The 19,061-nt window shown below is 43.4% G+C and overlaps 1 protein-coding gene across 1 annotated transcript in view; it reads left to right on the top strand.

The window, feature by feature from the left end:
- Positions 1 to 5,172, top strand: part of JAKMIP3 (Janus kinase and microtubule interacting protein 3) — a 45,743-nt gene extending 40,571 nt beyond the window's left edge. The window contains exons 20-23 of the mRNA XM_082764384.1: positions 2,579 to 2,782; positions 3,153 to 3,218; positions 4,460 to 4,532; positions 5,123 to 5,172. Of these exons, the coding sequence (XP_082620510.1) occupies positions 2,579 to 2,782; positions 3,153 to 3,218; positions 4,460 to 4,510 (321 nt within the window). The 3' untranslated portion in view covers positions 4,511 to 4,532; positions 5,123 to 5,172. The remainder of the gene's footprint in view (positions 1 to 2,578; positions 2,783 to 3,152; positions 3,219 to 4,459; positions 4,533 to 5,122) is intronic.
- Positions 5,173 to 19,061: the final 13,889 nt, after the last annotated feature.

Below are 19,061 nucleotides of genomic sequence, written 5' to 3'. Positions count from 1 at the left end.
GAGTGACCCAAAGACTACACAGGCTGAATTTAAAACAAATCCTCCATACCCTGGTCTAATAACGAGTTCCTTATGGACTTAGGTCCTTGTATTTGCACGGTCCTTCCAGGTTTAGGACCTAAATATAAACTCATTCAACATAGATCTTAATTTAGCAGAGATTGTGGTTCATGACATTTATAGTGATTTTTTACCTTCCAAAACAGAGATTCTAGCCTAGACTTTTTCTTAGATCTTAGATTATGGTTTCTGCTACCAAAATATCTGGAGAGAGTTTGTGATTCTGCACATTTGAAAAGTCTCTGCTTTTTGTCAGGTTCAATGAGCACGCTAACCGATCCTAACCCATTTCAACCATCCCTCCAGTCATCAGCTGTTTTATTTCCTTCAGTTAAAGTACAACATATACTCATGAAAGACATAGAAGCATACATTTTAATATAGATTTAGCTTATTCTTTCAGTTTCCTTTAAATCTTTAAAAATGTGTCTTTAATAATATGTCTTTAAATGAAAAACATAGAAGCAATGGGGTTTTATGCTTTTTTTTTGAAAACTATTGCCAATTTGGATGTCAAACCATTTGGGAGAGCTTTTATTCAGTACTCTGTCTGGTCTTATACGGATGATTTTTAGACTGGCTTTGCCAAATGCTTAGCTTTACCTGGAGCCCATTCCTTGAAGAGTGGAAACCCTGGGAAATGTACGAGTCATCCACACCTGTAGGCTTAGTCCTACCATGAGATTATCTCCTGCAGCCCTGAGTGCTTCTGAGAGTGTTTGATGCAGCCAAAGGCTGAAATTGTGGGATTTATCTTCAGAATTAAGCCCTGACAGTGGTTATCACCTGAGTCCATAAATCCAGATAGGGAAAAATTGAATGGCATTGCTTGAAGTTCCTGATAATGTAACAGGGCCAGCAGAGAAGCTCAGTCACAAAGCCATGGTTATGGACTGCAGCATTACACGACCTCCCCGTGGCTTATGGCCTGTCACTCTTTCACTTTACATGTCCAGTTCTGGAATCCTGAATTTGCTGAAGGATCCAAGACAAATTGTTGCTCCTTAGCTCTGCCCCTCATGGAGAAGGAACAAGCATAAAGAAGCATGTATCTCTCAGTACAGGCAGAATTAGCTGAGGATGATTTGCATTTTCCTGTGTTCTTTAAATGCATCATGTGGGCATCCTCGGGCAATGCACTGGGCTTTACTCACATGCACAAATGCAGCCTGAAAGCAGCTAGAAAGCTTTGTTCTTCCCTGAAATTCCAGTGGCAATAGCCATTTTGATTTGTATAATTTGTTTCACTTCCATGTTCCCTTTGTGCTCCTCAAGATGAGAAGCTGCTAATCTTCCCCCCTAACTACAGCCAACAAGATTACCAGCTGTAACCGCTAAGCTTTTTGCACGGTTTTCACTCTGCTTGGCTGCTGGCTGGGAATTTTGCTACAAGAAACACTTCTCTTACATAAAGACTTCTGGAACAACTGCTTTGGAGGCAATGAATTAGCTGACCCTTTTTCTTTTCTTTACAACTCCATGTAATCAGAGGGGTGTAATGGTGGGGTAATCAAGGTGCAGGGACCAACATTAAAATATGTTCCAAACCGAGGGGTTTTGTTACAACAGTTGCAGTTAACAAATATGCTGCTGTTATTTTTAAAAGTGGAGCAGAATCTTCTTGTAATGTCCAACACAATCATCCCCGCAGAGACGCTGCCATTACTTTCAGGCATTATCAGTCTCCACAGCTCCTGCTATACTGTGTAATTCTTAATTACTCTTGTAAATGGTATTCTTCTGTCCTGACTCCGATAAATCATAGTAAGAAAACACCAACAGCAACCCCAGATGGAAAAAAGTGTTGATTTTGAATTCAGCTGAATTATCACAACAGCCATCTCTGGCAGCCTGCCTTTGGTTCAGACCATGCTGTTGCTGTCATGTGCTCCTGAAGCCACAGAGGTGAAAAACATCACTGGCTTTGGAAAGAGTGTGCAAAGGTGCCTTCATCTTCTGCTTTGCCTCTTGCTCTATGTCAAACTTCCAGAAAAAGATTTCAGCTTGGTTTTAGCTTGTGTGAAGGAAATAGCATTTATCCTGGACTTTGAGGCAGAGGACATTACCTGGCAATGTCACCTGCCCTAGGAAGATGCTGGACTCTGTGGTTCTGGGGAAATATTTTCAATCCATTTTCCACACTGTTACATTTCTCTCTAAATCCGGAGGGTGCCTCCACCAGTGTACATGAGAGACATCTTCTAACGCAGTGCAGTAAAATTAGGCGTGCACTGGGGCTGCAGCCTCAGACTGCAGGAACAAAGCCCAGCTACTAGGTGTTTTGTGTTTTATTTTTTAAGTGGCAGATTTGACTGGGACCAGAGCCCTACAGCACAGAGGTAGCATGAAGTGTTTTCCCTGTGGACTATTTTCTGTGCTGTCCTGGGGGGGGAGACTCAGAAAACTACCCCTCCACCTCTCCTGTTGTCTTACTGCAATAGGATTTTCAGTTCCTCACAAAATCCTCAACCAACCAGAGATGAGGTTAAGCTGACAGCCTTATATTGTTTTTGATTAGCAAATTCTGGAATTAGAAGCCATGCTCTATGATGCCCTGCAGCAAGAAGCTGGAGCCAAAATTTCCGAACTTCTTTCAGAAGAGGAGAAAGAGAAACTGAAGAGTGCTGTAGAGCAGTGGAAGCGCCAGGTCATGAGCGAGCTCCGGGAGAGGGATGCCCAAATCCTGCGTGAAAGGATGGAGCTCATTCAGCACGCACAGCAGGTACAGGCCAACACGAGGGCAGGGTGACATTCGGGATGGGACTGTCCCCCAGGTGGAAACACAATGAGCTTGTGAGCTCCATCCCTTCCCTCACAGAGCTGTACCAGAAATGTCTGGTGTTGGGGCCAGATTTCGATTTGCCTTAGAAAGTCCCTAAAGTCCCAGGGCATTTAATTTTGATGGATTTGTCAGACATGGTGTGTGACTGCTGCATTAATCAAGGACTCATCTATAGCCTAAAACACAAATTCATTTTTTAGAAACAGTATATACAAGTCATATCTCTGAAAATAATAATACATCTTCTGAGTACAACTGTATTTGGTTGATTAATAAATATATATATATATATTTATTTTAAATCTGACAGAGAATTAAAGAACTGGAAGAAAGAATTGAAGGCCAAAAGCGGCAAATAAAAGAGTTAGAGGAAAAGGTAAGGCAATTGAAAGGAAGCAGTTGTTACATGTGTATGTGTCCATATCTTCATTTCATCTTTGCTAAGAAAAATCTTATAAAAGTGATGTTGTGATAACATTTCTTTTCATAATTTGTGTCCATCCTATTACTCTAAGTCCCACCACTGTACATTCAGCCAGGCAGCTCTAATATCCAGCGCTCTCATCCAAACCACACAGAAGTGCCTTTCCCATGTGTCCCTAAGCAGGGCTGTTCCTTCCTCCCCTGGAGGCTTCAGTTCTATGTCCAGTCTCGAATGAAAACAGCTAGCGCAGAGACAAGCCAAAACCAGTCACAAAATAAGTGGGCTTCTGCAGCTCTTTCATTCCCCACTTTATTAACACAACGTGCTATGTGGGAGCGCTAAAGGAGACATTTTGCATTTGAAGTAGTTCATCTGAGAAGGAAGGGTTAAAAGCCTAAAATCGGTCTTTTCTTCCACTGTCCTTCAGTAAAGTCTAAATAGAGGACTTTATGCAGTTTATGTCACTGGGCAAGGATTTGGGGGTCCATCTACGTGGGGAAATGAAAGGACAGAGCTGCAGCAATGGCAGGCTGAGGTGGTAGTGTGTGTTTTGTGGAGGGATCTCCATCGACCTTTTCTCTCTCCACCTTCAGCACATGCGGATGCAGTGGCCCACATCTCCGGGAAGGGAAAGGAGATGGTCCCTCTCCTCCATTCACCTGCAGCCACTTCGGTCACTGCCCCTGGAGAGAGCCGGCTGGTTAATGCCATCAGGCTTTGCTCTGGTCAAGCTGTAACTGCTGAATTCTACCCTAAAATCACCCTAGTGTGAAATGGTCTATTTCTAGAGAAATTGCAAAGGAGCAACCTGTTCAGGTGCAATAGGTGTTGAGATGAACTTTCGCCCAAAACTAAGCTCAAACCTTAGCAGTGCCTCTTTTTTGAAGTATCAGAATATTTCAGCTAATGTTTTTCCTCCCTATCTTTATTGGGGTGCTTGGCTGCATTTGGGTTGGGCTTCGCTGGGGTAGGGGATGTGATTCTCACCACTCTGCCAGACATGGGCTATCTGCTTGAGTGATGGAGCAGAGCCTCTCGTCTCTTGGAAGCCACCTAACAGTTTGTATTTCTTCTCAGCAGAATGATTTGTTGCACTCTGTCTGTAACCATCGCTTATTCTCAGCCAAACAAACTGTAAAATCTTATTCTCTTTCTTCTCTTCCATTTTTTCCTTTCTTCCCTCCCCTTTTCAGTTTTTGTTTTTGTTTTTATTTTTCTCTTTAGCTTTCATTCTTTGGTCATAGTCCTTCAGGCCAAATGCAGAAGGTAAGCCCTTGGATTGCGCATGGTGCCCCCTCCTCTTCCCAGTGCTGCTCAGGCTGCTTCAGCACTGCCCGTGGGGTCTCCTGGGCTCACCAGATCACCTGAAAATGAAAATCTCTGAAGCTTTTGAAATAATGTGATCCTTGGGTGCTAGCAGGCTAAGAATCTGTCAAACAGAATTTCCTTCCTCTGAGGGAAAGGACAAGGAGAGAGCAAAACACAGCAGGCTTCAAAGCAAGGAGGCTTCTAGGACACCAGGGTGAAGGCTCAGCCTGTGTTTGCTCCCCTACTTGCTGTTGGGGTTTCTTTTTTTTGCTCCTAAATGATTACTCTTTCTCTAATGTAAGCAGGAGCAAAAGTGCCCATACATTTGTGCTTGGAGCGGTGGCAGAAATTGCCATGTCATGGATGGCATTGGAAGGGTCCCTGTAACTCATGAAAGTCAACAGAGTACAACACAAATCCCTTTTTATTAGTTGTATAATTCAAACAGATATTTACAAATATAGCCCTTACAGATTTTTGTGCATGTTATTTTTGACTGGATGTACTTTCCTTTGATCCATGCTTTAATATATTTTTTCTTGTTTCAGCCTACTGAGGAAGCTGGAATTGGTTCTACGGTTGCTAACAGGAAGACAGCATGGATTACCAAGATAGAAAAAGAGACATTGCGATTTCAGAAAAAAAAACACTCAATGTATCTCATATTTTGCTACTGGAGATGGCAGAACTAATCTTTATGACCCTTTCAGAGTAAAGATGAACTATCTTGGCTATGTGGAAATGTCTGCATAGGTGCAGCCTGCACCACTGAAATCTCTGGCTGCATTTTCAAGAGCTGGAACTAAGCTGTCAAAGAAGAAAGCCAAAAAAACCCTCCCTCTATTAACAGTTACAGGCTTCTTCTACGGAGTCCTGTCCCTGCTGCTTGAAATAACTCTCAGCTTTACGTAAGGAGCAGTATACTAATTCAGATAAACTGAATATAATTTGGTTCCCTGCTGAGCAGGTAGTAAATTGCTTCTCTGTAGAAGTGACCGTGTCCTGTTTTATATGTCAGTCATTTATATTTGTGGTTCATGGTTATTTAAGAATCTGTATTAAAAGAAGATTTTAGAAGGAGATCCAGAGGAATAACTCACCAAAAGATAAACGTGAATGAAAACAGCGTGTTTTGTTCCAAGTTATTTTGTCATAACACAGGGTCTGTCCAATGGTTTGTTGATTATCCCACAAGCCCAGTATTAGGGGAAAAACGCGAAGCTCCATTTGAACCCTTCAGGAGCTAGAGTTGTAATAGTTTTAGAGTTTTCAGTAGGCCACATCCCACAGCACAATGAGAAATCTGGCACAATAATTTATAGTTTGCTGTTCCTCAATGATGCCAAAAGGCTTAATGTTGTCCCAGCAGAAAGCTCAACTTGAAAAAGAGTTAACCTGGAAATACATCATCCCTGGTCCCAGCAGTCTGAGCTGTGGAAGGTGACAAAAGGCAAAAGGAAGCACAAGTGCTGCAGAGTAGGAATACCAGAAGGAGGGGCTCAGGAGCCAGGAAAAGAAAAGTGGATCTTCTACAAAAACAAGTGAAGGAGGAAAAATCCAAAAGAAATCCAACCAGTATACTTTGCCAAATTGGAACTGAACCTGAGTGCACAGATCTGGATTTGGTGGTGAATGCTAAAACTTCCCTGATTACGTTGGTCCTACAATCCGCAGCAGCACAGGATGCTGGTGGAGAACACTGCCCGTCCCTTGGAAGCATAAGGCAGACAGTGAAACAAAAGAGCTCCTGACAGGTAAGATGGATTGATTAATAAAAATTGATTTATTATGTAATTCTATAAGCTATATAACTTTCTTCATAACTGCATGCTATTAATCTGTCTCACTCAAATGAAAATATTTATGATGATAACACAGAGAAAATTTTGAGTTGACCGAGATCTTTATGTAAATATTATTTATTTGGTTTACTTTAGTCTGTAAATTATGTATTGAATGTATGCTAACTTTATTTTTATCAAATCAGTGATCACTCAACAAAAAGTTGCTATTTAGGTAATGAAATGTGCTGTCAAATTTGTATGAGCATCTAGCAATCATACTATTTTATAAAAATATACATTTTAAATTAAGTAGATAAAAATGTTTATTTTGGATTTAAGAGACAAATATTATTCAGAAAAGCTTTCTAGTTCACCATTTCTCTTACTTTTTATCTAACTTACGCTGGTAACGAGTTACTTGCCTGGTAAACATGATGGGAACAGTAGTGGGCTCAACCTAGCACTGCTGAAGCTGTTGTTTTTGGTATCTCAGCTGGAAGTTGCTCAGCTCAATAGAAGCTACTTCAGTACATTTTCCAGAGAGTGACATTACCTCTTATTGAGTGCTGTAAGGCTACTGGAGAACCGTGAAGTATATGTATGTCTATATACTGCTCATAGGACTTGCTTCTGCTTCAAAGGAGGAATTGTCTCTTTTGTACTTTAGCCCATCAGTTTTTTGTTTTAGTTTGGTTTGGTGGTGGTGTGTTTTTGTTTTGTTTTGTTTTTTTTTTTTCAAATACTTTTTCTAAGCAGAATGTCTATCGAGTCCTAGTTTGAACATCTCTCCAACTTTACCCTGTTTGACTGCGTATTATTGCCATGCTGCTCGGGAGAGGAATGCTGCCTTTAAAATCAGTCAGATGCAAAATGTCTGTGTATGGAGGGATGCACACAGGACCTATTAGAAACTATTTGTCTTTAATGATGCTTGCTGGAAATAATCTGTGCTCAGTGTTAGATTTTATGGTGCATACTCTTCTTAGAAAGCTATACGTGTACATCTCAGTCCTGTGGTTCTTTCAGGAGGGGTCCAAATCCTTCGTGTCTCTCAGTGTCACACTGGTCTCCACGGGGCTGGCATTTCCTAGTTAGTAAGATCAAGGAGTTCCACACATTGAGTAACCTAAAAGAGAAACTCAAAGAACTGAACGAAAATAATAAAAATCAGGAAATGATTGAGATGAATGTAGGACAATGGAGGGCTTTTTAGAAACAAGAACAGTTTAACAAAGATGATAAGCAAAAATCAGTAAGGAAGACTTACCTGATGGAAATCAACAGAAATCATACAACACAAAACGTAACTTTATCAATCTTTTTCAATATCTTGTTAGATTTGCAATAGTTTCAAATAAAAGTGGTTTGGATTGTCGTTAGTGCCTCCTGAAAATGTCTGCTGAAACAGCTTTCCAGCAGGAAGTCAGATTTCAAGTAAATGCTTTTTTCTTTAGGAATGTGTGCTTTGACAAGAAGCACGGAGCTCCCCAGTGACACCCTAGCACATCACCTGGCATCCTGGGCCTCAGTGCCATTGCCAATGCCAGTGGGACCAAGCCCCTCCGTCCCCTTGCCAAGAGCTCTGCCTTCCTCTGAAGCCCCTTTGTGGGAACACTGAGATGTTTTATAAAAGCACGACTCGTGCAGCAGGCTGCTACCCTGGCTGTGTGCTGGCTCAGACCGCGGCGAGGCTGGGCGCTGCTACAGGGCTGCAGGACGGCAACGGGGAGCTGGGCCTGGGACTGCAGCCCCCAACAGTCCTGTGCTCGGGGCAGCTCCAGGAAGTTCTTCCAGGCACAGTTAGCTTAGTTAGATTTCAATGGGCATTTCAGTTGTTTCAGAGATTGTGGACTTCCGGAGGTAGGTGGCACTAGCATATTTCTAAAAACATGAGTTGTCAGTTAAGCTAAGAGAATTTTTTTACTTGACATTAACTTTATATTTCTAGAAGGGTTTGAGTATCCCAAAATCTATACTTTTTTCCTGTGATCTTAGTTTTTTGTTTGTTTGTTTTAATAATAACAGTTATTAGAACTCTATTTGATATTTATTTAAAATAAGTAACATCTGATAAATAGAATTCAAAAAACATCAGATAAACAGAATTCAAAGAATTCTATTTGGAAATTGTACATTATTGTTCTGTCATAAAAACCTCTTATTTGATCTATTTGAGGCATAGAAATAAGATCTGCTGCAGTGTTTTTTTTGCTGACAAATGCAGTAATTAGTATCTCCTTCTTTCTGAAATATGCAAATGACTGAGGATTAGGCTGTAAGCTGAGCAGAATGCCTGTCTTCCTGGAAACTTGGACCGGAATGCACCTAGCCTTCTGCTTCTGCGTATTATGTATAGAAGGACACGTTTGTGGATTTTTTGTATGAAGTAGAAACACAACACATGCAGACATCTTAGGAGTCCCCCCATCTCCCCACCCACACCCCACTCCACCAAAAAACCCAAACCACCAGCCTGAGATGTGACTTGCTGAAGCTCAGGTTTGCAAAAAGATTTGGACTTGCACACACGAGCTTGTATTCAAATGCATGGGCTCTAGAAATTCAGCAGCATGTGTCTAAGCATATATTTGGTCAAATCCTAAATGAATATTGAGAATTACGCTCATTTTTTGTGTATTTGTCCAAAAGACTTAGTGGTTTCAAGTGAAACCCGTAAGATGCTGCCTAGCAGAAGGAAACCTGTCCCTCAGGTTGCAGCAGCCCAGGAGATGATGCTGTTGGGCTTCACAAGACAATTTTCCATGCTCCCTGTTTGCTGCCTACAAGCTTCCTGCCCAGCTCTCCCTCTGAGGCATTACCTGATGTTAAACTGTACTGAAGATCGGCACAGATAAAAATGAGAAGGATAGGACCTGTGTCTGCCCCTGTAAGGAGATATTCCCACCATGAGGAAGGATCACAGCTACCCAAAAGGAAGCTGTGGGGAGCTGGGGTTGGCCTCTTCTCACAGGTAACCAGTGACAGGACCAGAGGGAATGGCCTCGAGTTGTGCCAGCGGAGGTTCAGGCTGAAAATGAGGAGCCTTTTCTGCTCAGAAGGAGCAGTCAGGCGTTGGGACGGGTTGCCCAGGGAGGTGGTGGCGGCACTGTCCCTGGGGGTGTTCAAGGAGAGCTTGGACGTGGTGCTTGGGGACATAGCTCAGTGGTGACATTGGTGGTAGGGGGTTGGTTGGACCAGATGATCTTGGAGGGCTTTTCCAGCCTTAATTGATCTATGATTCTGTGATCTGGGGGATGATCCAGTTTGATTCATGACTGCAAAGGTTTCCTGTTGGTAACTGAAGAAAGTTATTTAATTACCATTTTAATTATTTTAAACGTAAGTAAAATATTGAAAAATATAATATTAGAAGCTTATATATATATTTTCAGTGACAGAAGGCAGGAGAGCAGACGTCAGTATAAAAGATGGGTGCAGTTTTCAACTTGCACACATGATATGTGTGAATGTGCTTCAGGAGTGTGGGGAGATGCATCTCCTCCCAAATCCCCCATGACTGTGACCAGTAAAGAAACAGCTTTAGGTTCACAATGAAGAACAGTCCCAGAAGCCCATACACTTTCCAGATCCTCTAACCCTTGTGTTTCTTACACCGGTATGCTGTCAATTTAGGGGTGGTCTTAACATTTTTAAGACAACATGCTGTTATTTCCACTGTAGGCGCCACAGATCACTTAGAAATGCCAATTTCACATCTTCAGCATTTGACCTCTTTATTCAGTGTGGGTAGTACCTCCGAGTGTCTTCACACCAGCTGCACTGCAGTGGGGCTGACCTGAGGCTGGTGGGGGCATTTCACCCCAGTGAACACCGAGGGTTTTCCCACTGGGGTCACCTTCTTCTACACCTGTGCTGGATCTGTCTGTGTGACGCTGTTCCTTTGGTAGATAATTGCTTTTCTTTAACTCAATCTATTGGCTGCATAATCAAATTTCTCTTTTTTTATTGATGTGCTTGAGTTGTCAGAAGAGATTTTTTTTTTAAGTTCAGCAGCACATTTTTCCAGAAATGATCCACAGGGGAGATGATGAGCTACTAGAGCTTAAATTTTGCTTTATTGTTCCATCAACCACATCCTGTATATTTCCATGCGCTTTGAAAGAGGTCGTAAAAGGCTTACTTCACCGAGGTACAGAGATAAGGGCAATGAGTTACATTATTAGAATACTAATTGGGAAGTCATTGCTGTGCAGAATGACCCAAAACATCTTTGTTTAGCATAAGCCTATAAAGAAAATTCAAGTCTTTAGGAAGCCCCCGTGGGATGTACAGGAAATAATAAAGCAAAAGATTCAAGGTCTGGTTGTGTTTGCTGTGTAGTACAGCTTGTGTAACTTGATCCCAGTAAAGAGCAGAATGTGGTTCGGTAATAGCAAAGTGATTTCCTGCAGACTGATAATAACCAGCGTATATAAAATGTAGGATGCCTCATTGCACAGTATTTCTGCTTTAATATTTCAGGAGTTGATATAGGCTGGAATACATAGAAATGACAATGTCAGTCTGAATTTGCAGTGTCTGGAGATGAGATTAGGTAGAGGTCCCCAGGCAGGAATAGCGCCATTGATGGTGCTTAAGGACAGTTTAAGCACAGAGCGGATTTGAGGCACGTCTGGAAAGCTATTTGATCATGGAGAGGTTTCAGTTCATAAAGCAAAAGGCTGCAATTTACTGTTTTCCTAATTCCCACTGGAAAACAATTTGAAACAGACCTGCTGAGATTTTCCATGTAAGTAGAACATCTGCTTTATGGTAGTAATCTGAGATGCTATTTCACAGCAACAGACCCTCACACTGGACAGATTTGTTGCACTAACCTGGACACAAATAAACCCAGAAAATTCAATAGCATTATGTAATTTTCAATCAAACACTCTTGGTTACAAAATACAGCCACTTAAAATGCTAAGCAGACAATGGTAAATTTCTGTAATGAAGCACAACCCCCAAACAATAACATACTTAGAATTAACATTGCTGAAAAATATTTTCTACTGACACGTCTATTGCTCTTAATATCAGCTTGCAGTCAGACATTTCAGTGAGATGGGCGGATATAGTTTCAATACTCTTTCAGGGAGCTCTGTTTGAAAAGATGTTCACATCCGATTGAGACACAGGCAAATAGTCCCAAGCACAGGGGTGGGACAGGGGACTTTACTGGTGCAGGCTGAGGTGTATGGGAAGCCTGACCACAGAGTGGCCAGGCTGGGCTGCAGCCAAGCTGCTCGAGTACTTCCATTACATTCGAATAGTGCAAGGTTTGTTTGACCCAGTTTTTCTTTAAGATTCAAGAGTAAAATTAATTCCAAACCCAAAAATAAATGCAGCCTAAACTGCATACTTTTTACATATTTTTCTCGGAAAGCTCAGTGAAAGCATAGAAATCATTAAAATGGCCAAAGTATGTGAGTCTCATATGCAGAGGCCTGTTTTGTGGTGTGGCAGTCGATATACAGCACATAATCCATATGAGTTTCCTTATGTTTGTGATAATTAGCAGAGAGCTTTCTCTGAATGTAAACACTTGGTAAATCTGTGTACTGTAGTGGTAATTCCTTGCAGCATCTGCTTGCCCTTCAAAGCCTCCTGAACTTGGAGCCCATATTTTTCTTGGGAAAACTCAATTTCTGCTCTGTTGAGCTTTCATAAAATATGGGGTTAAACACCTTAGTTAACATTTAAAAGAGCCCTTAGATCTGTTGAGAATTTCCACAGCAGTTGCATTTGAGGTGGTGACAGCGTTTGTTGGTGAAGCACTGATGGTTTCCATCTGCAGTGCATGGTAGGATGTCCTCTGCTCACAGCTGTGCTCCGCGCTACAAAACTTCCCAGGGGTGGAGAACAGAGACTGGAAGTTGGAATAAAATGTCCACAGAGACCTTTCTGCTTGAGCCGACCATTTCTTGGCACGCTTCACAGATTAGACACATTCTGCAGTGACAATTTTTTTCATGTGTATATCATATTAGTGATTTAATTCATTATTAACCAAAAACAAGCTAGCAACTGTAATTGAGGTACCCATTCAGTTTGAGCCCCATTTCATGCTGGTAGGAAGAAAACAACAGAATTTGATCAGCTGAAATAAAATTATCTTTACCAGTCTTCTATGTTTCATTCACATCTTGAATAATCCCCTCTACAGGGAAATCACCACGCTATATTAGCACCACAGACAGTCTGTGCAAAGAGGCAGAGCCCAGGCTAGTTTTGCAAGGCAGTATTTACTGTAATCCTTAGTCTCCAGCTTTCCTGATGGCATTAAAGTGTAGAAAACGGTCCCCACAAAAACAACAGCAAAACTTTAATGCCTTTAAAAACTTCTTAAAATATAAATCATGCCTGGTGACACATTATGACCTTCCCAGGGCTGATGCTGGCTCTGGTGGCAGTCTGGCAGAGCTGGGGTTGCCTCCGTCCCTGCCCAAGGCTTGGGGCTGCTGGGGCTGGATGCCAGCCCACAGCCCGGGCACTTCTTTTCTAGCCCGAAGGATCCTGTGATTGTGGGATCCTGTGATTGTGGGATCCTGTAGTTGTGGGATCCTGTGGTTGTGGGATCCTGTGATTCTGTGGTTCTGTGATTCTCCTCCAGCCCCATGGAGCCTCTGGGCTTTTGCAGGGCGCCCTGTGGTACCTTCTGTGCCTTCCCCCAGCTTGCTGCTTCCTGCTGGGCTTCCAGGAGCTGACTGATATTTATGTCCAATCGGAGGGGGAGATCCTCAAAAAGGCCTCAGCATCAGTCTGTCAGTACTGATCAAAAAAGCAATTATTTAAATCAAAGGTTTATGCCAGTAAAAAATTAAAAGTGAAATGTTCGTTTCCTCAGAATGATCTGAAGGGACAATGGGGAGAGAAACAGAAACCATCTCTTGGTACTGTTCAAGAAACCAGACGAAATCTGAGGTCAGTCAGGGGACGGAGGCGGGGATGTCTGAGCAATTCCCTTTCCCTCTGGTGGGGAACAGAGATGCTCAGCAAAACCCTTAACTATTATCTGGAGGACTGGATTTTGAGTGTAAATGCAAATTAGCTAGATTAAACTTAGTTTTTATGACAAGTTCACAGTGCTGTTGGCCACAACTTTTTGTGAATTCTTGCTCCTAATTTGTAAAGGTTTCATGCAATATGGCTGAAAAAGTGGTACAGCTGTGTGACTGTGTCATGTGGGAGGAAGGCTTCATGTTATGTGTCCCTTCTAGCACTGATATGCATGTAAGGGAATACAGAGAGGCATTGCGAAGGGTTTCTCTTGAGATGTATCGTAGAGAATCATGATTCTGTTGATTTGTGGTTGGATGACTGGGTGAGAATAATGAATATTATGCTGTGTGGGGAACCTCGCGTCGGGGTGCTCGTGTGCAGGGGATGCTGCTCTGTGACTGCCACATGCCTCTGCTGTGCTGGGTGGTACCCAGCGCCCAGCTTTTCTGGTGAACCCAGTGGACCACGGGGTCTCCTTGTAACTCTCATCTGCTCTGGGGTGGCACACACGTAAGGGCTTCCTCCATATGTGTGCTGTGGCCAGCGTGCCAGATCGACCCTAACCCCTGCGCGTGCACCTAGGTGTGTGCACTGAGCCCTGCACCCCCCAAACCCACTGCCCCTGCTGCATACACGCCAACAGTCCTCAAGGCATTTATGCAGTGGGGCTGATACGTGCAGAGATTGTGTCCGCACTAATGGTCAATTAGAAATCCCAGGCAAGCCTCCTCCAGGAAAAGGGAACCTGTCTAAGAAAGTAAGACCTGTGATGGCCTTATTACAAAGATCTGTAGAGGCAGATGTAGGAAAATTTGTTGTGTCAATGGCTTTTTCTAGAGAAAGACTGTCCCAGTGGCCTGCTTCACTCTTGTTACAAGCAAGAAAACACCCTAGGGGCATAACAAATTGATAAAATGAGAGTTACAATGACTGTCAAGGAGATACCATCACGCATTAGCAATGCTGTGACAGTCACTAAGGGAAGAGGACTGTAAAATCCTCACACGTTGTCAGGTCAGAGCAACCCAGTCAGCCTGTGCTAACCGTACCGATAGAGCGACTGCAGAGCCCTAACGGCTGGACGTGTGCAATCCAACAGATTTATGAGAGTGTTAATTGCAGCTGTGTTCCCTAAAACCTGCCCTGAAAAGGTCATCTAGAGAAGAAACTGCACTGCTGCAATTTGGTGAGATGAGGCAGCTGGCTTCATGCAGGACCCAGGGCATCCCTCACGGGGGCTGATACCAGGGCTGGCGTTTTGCTCTGATTTGCTTTGGCCATGAATTCGGGGGGGGAGCACATGATCTCCTAGGGCAGCAGGAGGGACTCTGTCCCTTTGTGGCAATACCTGGCATATATATAGCAGATCCATGCTATTTATGTACAATGATGTACATATATATTATGTACGAATAGTTGTATTATGGAATGTTTTATATATAACAAATTAAATTTTATAGCTATTGTAACATATTTTCCTGTGCCATAATGACAATTATCTAATAGATCTGTCTTCTTAAAAAGCATTTAAACATCACTTACCAAATGCATGAAAATTACATGCAAATAATTTTTTATGTGAACAGTAATTACAAATTCACTCATAAGCACCATATGATAAAAAAAAAAAAAAAAAAAAAAAACTAACTTTATTAATTATGAATTTTGCTGTTCAAGAACCACCCTAACATCAGCCCTGTAGTCTCAAAGTAGTAAAGTAGTTTATTTCAGTCTGACTTTGAGCTTTTGGGTAACCAGTCTGTGTAACTGCCTCATCTGCCTGCTATAAAGCCATTTCCTCAACCCCATACTTTCGGACTTAGGTGCTACCAGACAGGACACACTGCCAGGTTTACTCGTGGATTGAGACGTTGGATGTGCCCAGAGTAACGTGGGCTGGCAGGTGCCTCCCGAGCCGCAGACAGATCCGAGGCAGCACGTCCGTAGTAATTCACTTGCACCTGGAAATGAAAGGTTGTAAGACAGCTTCCAATTACCAATGGTTTTATAGTGATAGGGTTTTTCCTGTGAGTTAGATACATAAAGGAGGAATTAATGGCAACCCTGAGGCCAGTATTTTGGAGGAGCAATTAACGAAGGACTGCGGAGACGCCAGGTGCCTGAGGGCAGCACCAGGCGAGTCCCAGGCAGGCAGGGCTGAGGGCTGCAGATACCCCATGGAGGCCACCAGCAGCAGGGGTGGCACCAGCAATGAGCAGGGGCTGGGGTTCTGGGGGGCAAAACGAACAGCTTTCAGTGCAGTCAGCCCTTGCTCTAAAACAAAGCCTGATGAAAACAGATAAATTCAATGTAACCTGTTCTGGTGTGGGTACGGGACTCAAGCCAAGGTTTCATATGCTGCTTTTTGGGTGATACAGAGATTTAGGTATAGATAATTATAAATCTTCTTTTCATTCTCTATCACGCTCTGCTTCAAAATCTAATCAGAAATAAAAATGCTACAGAAATCTCCCTATATTTATATATAAATATATATATATACATATATACATATATACATAAAATGAAGAGTATCCAGTTTGTTGCCAAAAAAAAAAAGTATCACTTAGATATATCAAATAAATCATTCATAAAGGGAGGAAACAGCTTTGAAAAACCCTGTTATTAAGCATGAAAAGGCCAGCACTGTTTTGGCCTCTAGCAGAAGTAATTTGCAGTGTATCCGATTTCCTCACCAACAAAAATGGGTAACTGTAATCGTGCTGCAGGGCCACGTGGCTTTCTGCACCTACACATCAGAGGGATGCTGGTGCCAGAAGCCCCTCGTTGCCTTACACATGGGTCTGTTTATGGTGAAAAAAGAGTGAGCAGGAACGGCGAAAAGCTGGACGTGCTGGCTGTTACCCTCCTTGGTGAGAGTCTCAGCAGAGCGCGCAGTGAGGGGAGGGGAAGGAAGGATGGCAGCTCCTATCTAGGTCAGGTCCTGCCACCACTGCTCGCGTTAGAACAGCTTTGCTGAGCCCCGAGCCCCAAGGTCCAGCCCCAGGGGCAGCCAGGTGGGCTGAGGGCACTGCCCTGCCCAGCCCAACCCCATGCAGAGCCCCGAGCCCAGGTGCAGTCCCTTGGGTCCCAGCCCTGCGGAGATTTCTGAATGGAAGTGCTTTTCTGCTTATGAATAGTTATTTTGCCTTGCATATGTTCACAAGATTTATTAACATAAGCTGATATGTTGGGTGATTTTTTATGCATACAAATATCCAGTTGGTATAGGAGACTATTCTAGCAGGGGAAAAAAGCCAGAATTTGCAAACTGGTATGCTCGGGAACAAAATACCTGATGAACATTCACTGGGTTTCTTGCAGAGTACTCTTAAATGCCAAAATCAAAATAAGAATTAAGAACATGCATTTTTTCCAGCCTGTGGTTGCAGTGTAATTTGCATGAGTATTGGAAGACCCATAACTGTTAGCCTGATCTTTAGCTAATGTAGGTCGCCATAGCTTCATTGCATGTAGCATAGGTAGTTTCCTCTGGCTTAACAGAAAGAAAGAAGAAAAAAGAAAGAAAAGAAACAAACAGAGGTCTTCCCCCCGCCTCCCCGGGAGGAGCTGCCCTGCCATCTGCCACTATGAGTGCTCTCACGGTTCTGCGGGTGCTGTGGAGTCACAGGGTGGTGGAGGCTGGAAGGCACCTCTGCAACCAAGCACACCTCACTGCTGAAATCTGCCCAGCTAGAGCAAAAATCAAGTCAAACTTCCAGCCAGCTGAAACGTGCTCTGGCACTTCAGCCAGTTATGAATCCTGCCTAACATCAGCACACTAAGATATCCTAAAGGAGTAACTTAGCTAGCTGAGTAAAAGCCCGTGTGTTTCAGTTATCTGCCTGTTATTCCCTGAGCATCTCTCGTGTTTTCCCCAAGAAACGGTGACGTTCGCACACTGCTGGTGGTGTCAGCTCCCGGCCATATGGGGCACGCGGCCGTGCTGGCTGCAGGGGCAGGGGGACCAGCTGCCGGGATCCCCCGGGAACGGCCCTGCACAGGCAGCGCCAGCCTCTGCAGAAGGCAAGGGCATGTGATACGGGGCCCGGGCTGTCAGCTCTGGGTGCTGAGTTTAAACAAACCCCCAGAAAACCTCCTCAGCACTGCACAGCATGCGTTAGCTCCTGGCCCCTTCCCTGGCCCAAATGCAGGTGCTTGGCGTGGGCCAGCTGACAGAGCTGCTGTGCTTTCCTTCTCTGGTCTGTGCACTGTGGTTTATGCTGCTTCCCATGCATTTGCCCTAGAAATACCCTTCTGTTGGACATTTGGCTAAATTTAGAGCTGCAAAGAATGGTCCAGGAATGGAGATCACGGAAGGGCAGGAGATCAGCTCGCACACAAGGGTGGGATGTCATTTTGGGGCAGCTTTCCTCCCTTGAGGAGGTCCGATTTGGCTCCTGTAGGTATTTAACTCGTCCTTGCTGTGACACAATTCCTTTTGCTGCCCATTGCACTTACATAAAGCTGTCTGTGGGGACCAGCTCTCTTTGAAGTGGCTTATACCGCTGCGTCGTCTCTTTGAAGTTCCCAGTGCCTGGCAGGAGCGTTTAGCATCGATTATGTTCCTGGCGACAGACTGAGATGTGTGCTCGCGCAGCATAGCCATTCAGTCCCTGGTTTGGGAGATGGAGAGGAATCATTTCTACTGGGTTTTTGTTTGTTTGTTTTCAGAGAAAAATCACAATTGGATAAACCAACCGCAACTGTAGAGTGAACACCTGCCAAACCTCATAAACTGGAAATGCTGAAGTGCTTGGGACTGAAAAATCACCTACTGCAGAGAGAATCGCAGCAGTAGTTAATTTTGATGTTTGTTTTATTCTATAGGTACCTGCACCGCTTCCGCAACTTATGTTGAGTTTATAAAGCTAAGAAGAAAATCCCTTGATACTGAAATCCTAAAAAAACTCCAGATGTTTGTACATCAGTCGTCCACTTTAAACTGGACAGTGTGAACAGCAAAAGGAGCTAAGCTACAAAAATATAAGAAAATGAATTATTCATAAAAGTGTTATATTTGTACTGAAGTAGTATGACAAAACATTTTAAAGCAAAGGTTATGGATTGTGATATCAGCATATGATTATATTATAAGAGTGATTTAACTAATTCCAGTTTGACCAGATATGAGCATCTATATTGGAGTTATGCAGATGAGCTAAATTTTTACTTCCCCATTTTTTGCATAAAACGTTGTTAAATCCTGTGTCCATTTTGAGTTCTCCTTAAACACGATGTCCTAACACACTCCGTTGGTTGGAAGAACTGCAAACAATAGTGTGTGGTGACTACCTGCAGTCTAAGACGTTACTGGACTCTGGTGGAGACGTTGTTGGCTGGAGGCCTGCCGGAGCGTCCCATGCTGGCATCTGTCGAAATGCCTTAACTCACCGCCCGAGCGCACGGCCCCGGCGCGCCGGGGGCACAGGAGCGCAGAAGCTGCTATGGGTGTGAATGTGCAGGATATCTGCCGCGCTGTTCAGGACCTGCAACGGCAAGGAGCAGTGTCCCTGGAAGCCGCTCGGATACATTTCACCTCGGTTTACTCAGGCCATGCTTCTGCATGTTGTGTATATACGTCGAGAAGTTCAGTTCTGCTCCCCCCTAAATTAGGCTTTCTTAACCATGTTTTCTTTAACAAAAAGCTAACTGTACAGGACAGATACATGTGTAAATAAGGGGTTATGCTTATGTA

Source organism: Aythya marila (genome assembly GCF_965140915.1).
Source record: "Aythya marila genome assembly, chromosome: 7".
NCBI classification, from domain to species: Eukaryota; Metazoa; Chordata; class Aves; order Anseriformes; family Anatidae; genus Aythya; species Aythya marila.
Note: the sequence above shows the minus strand (reverse complement) of the source record. Positions and strands in the feature narration are given on the sequence as shown.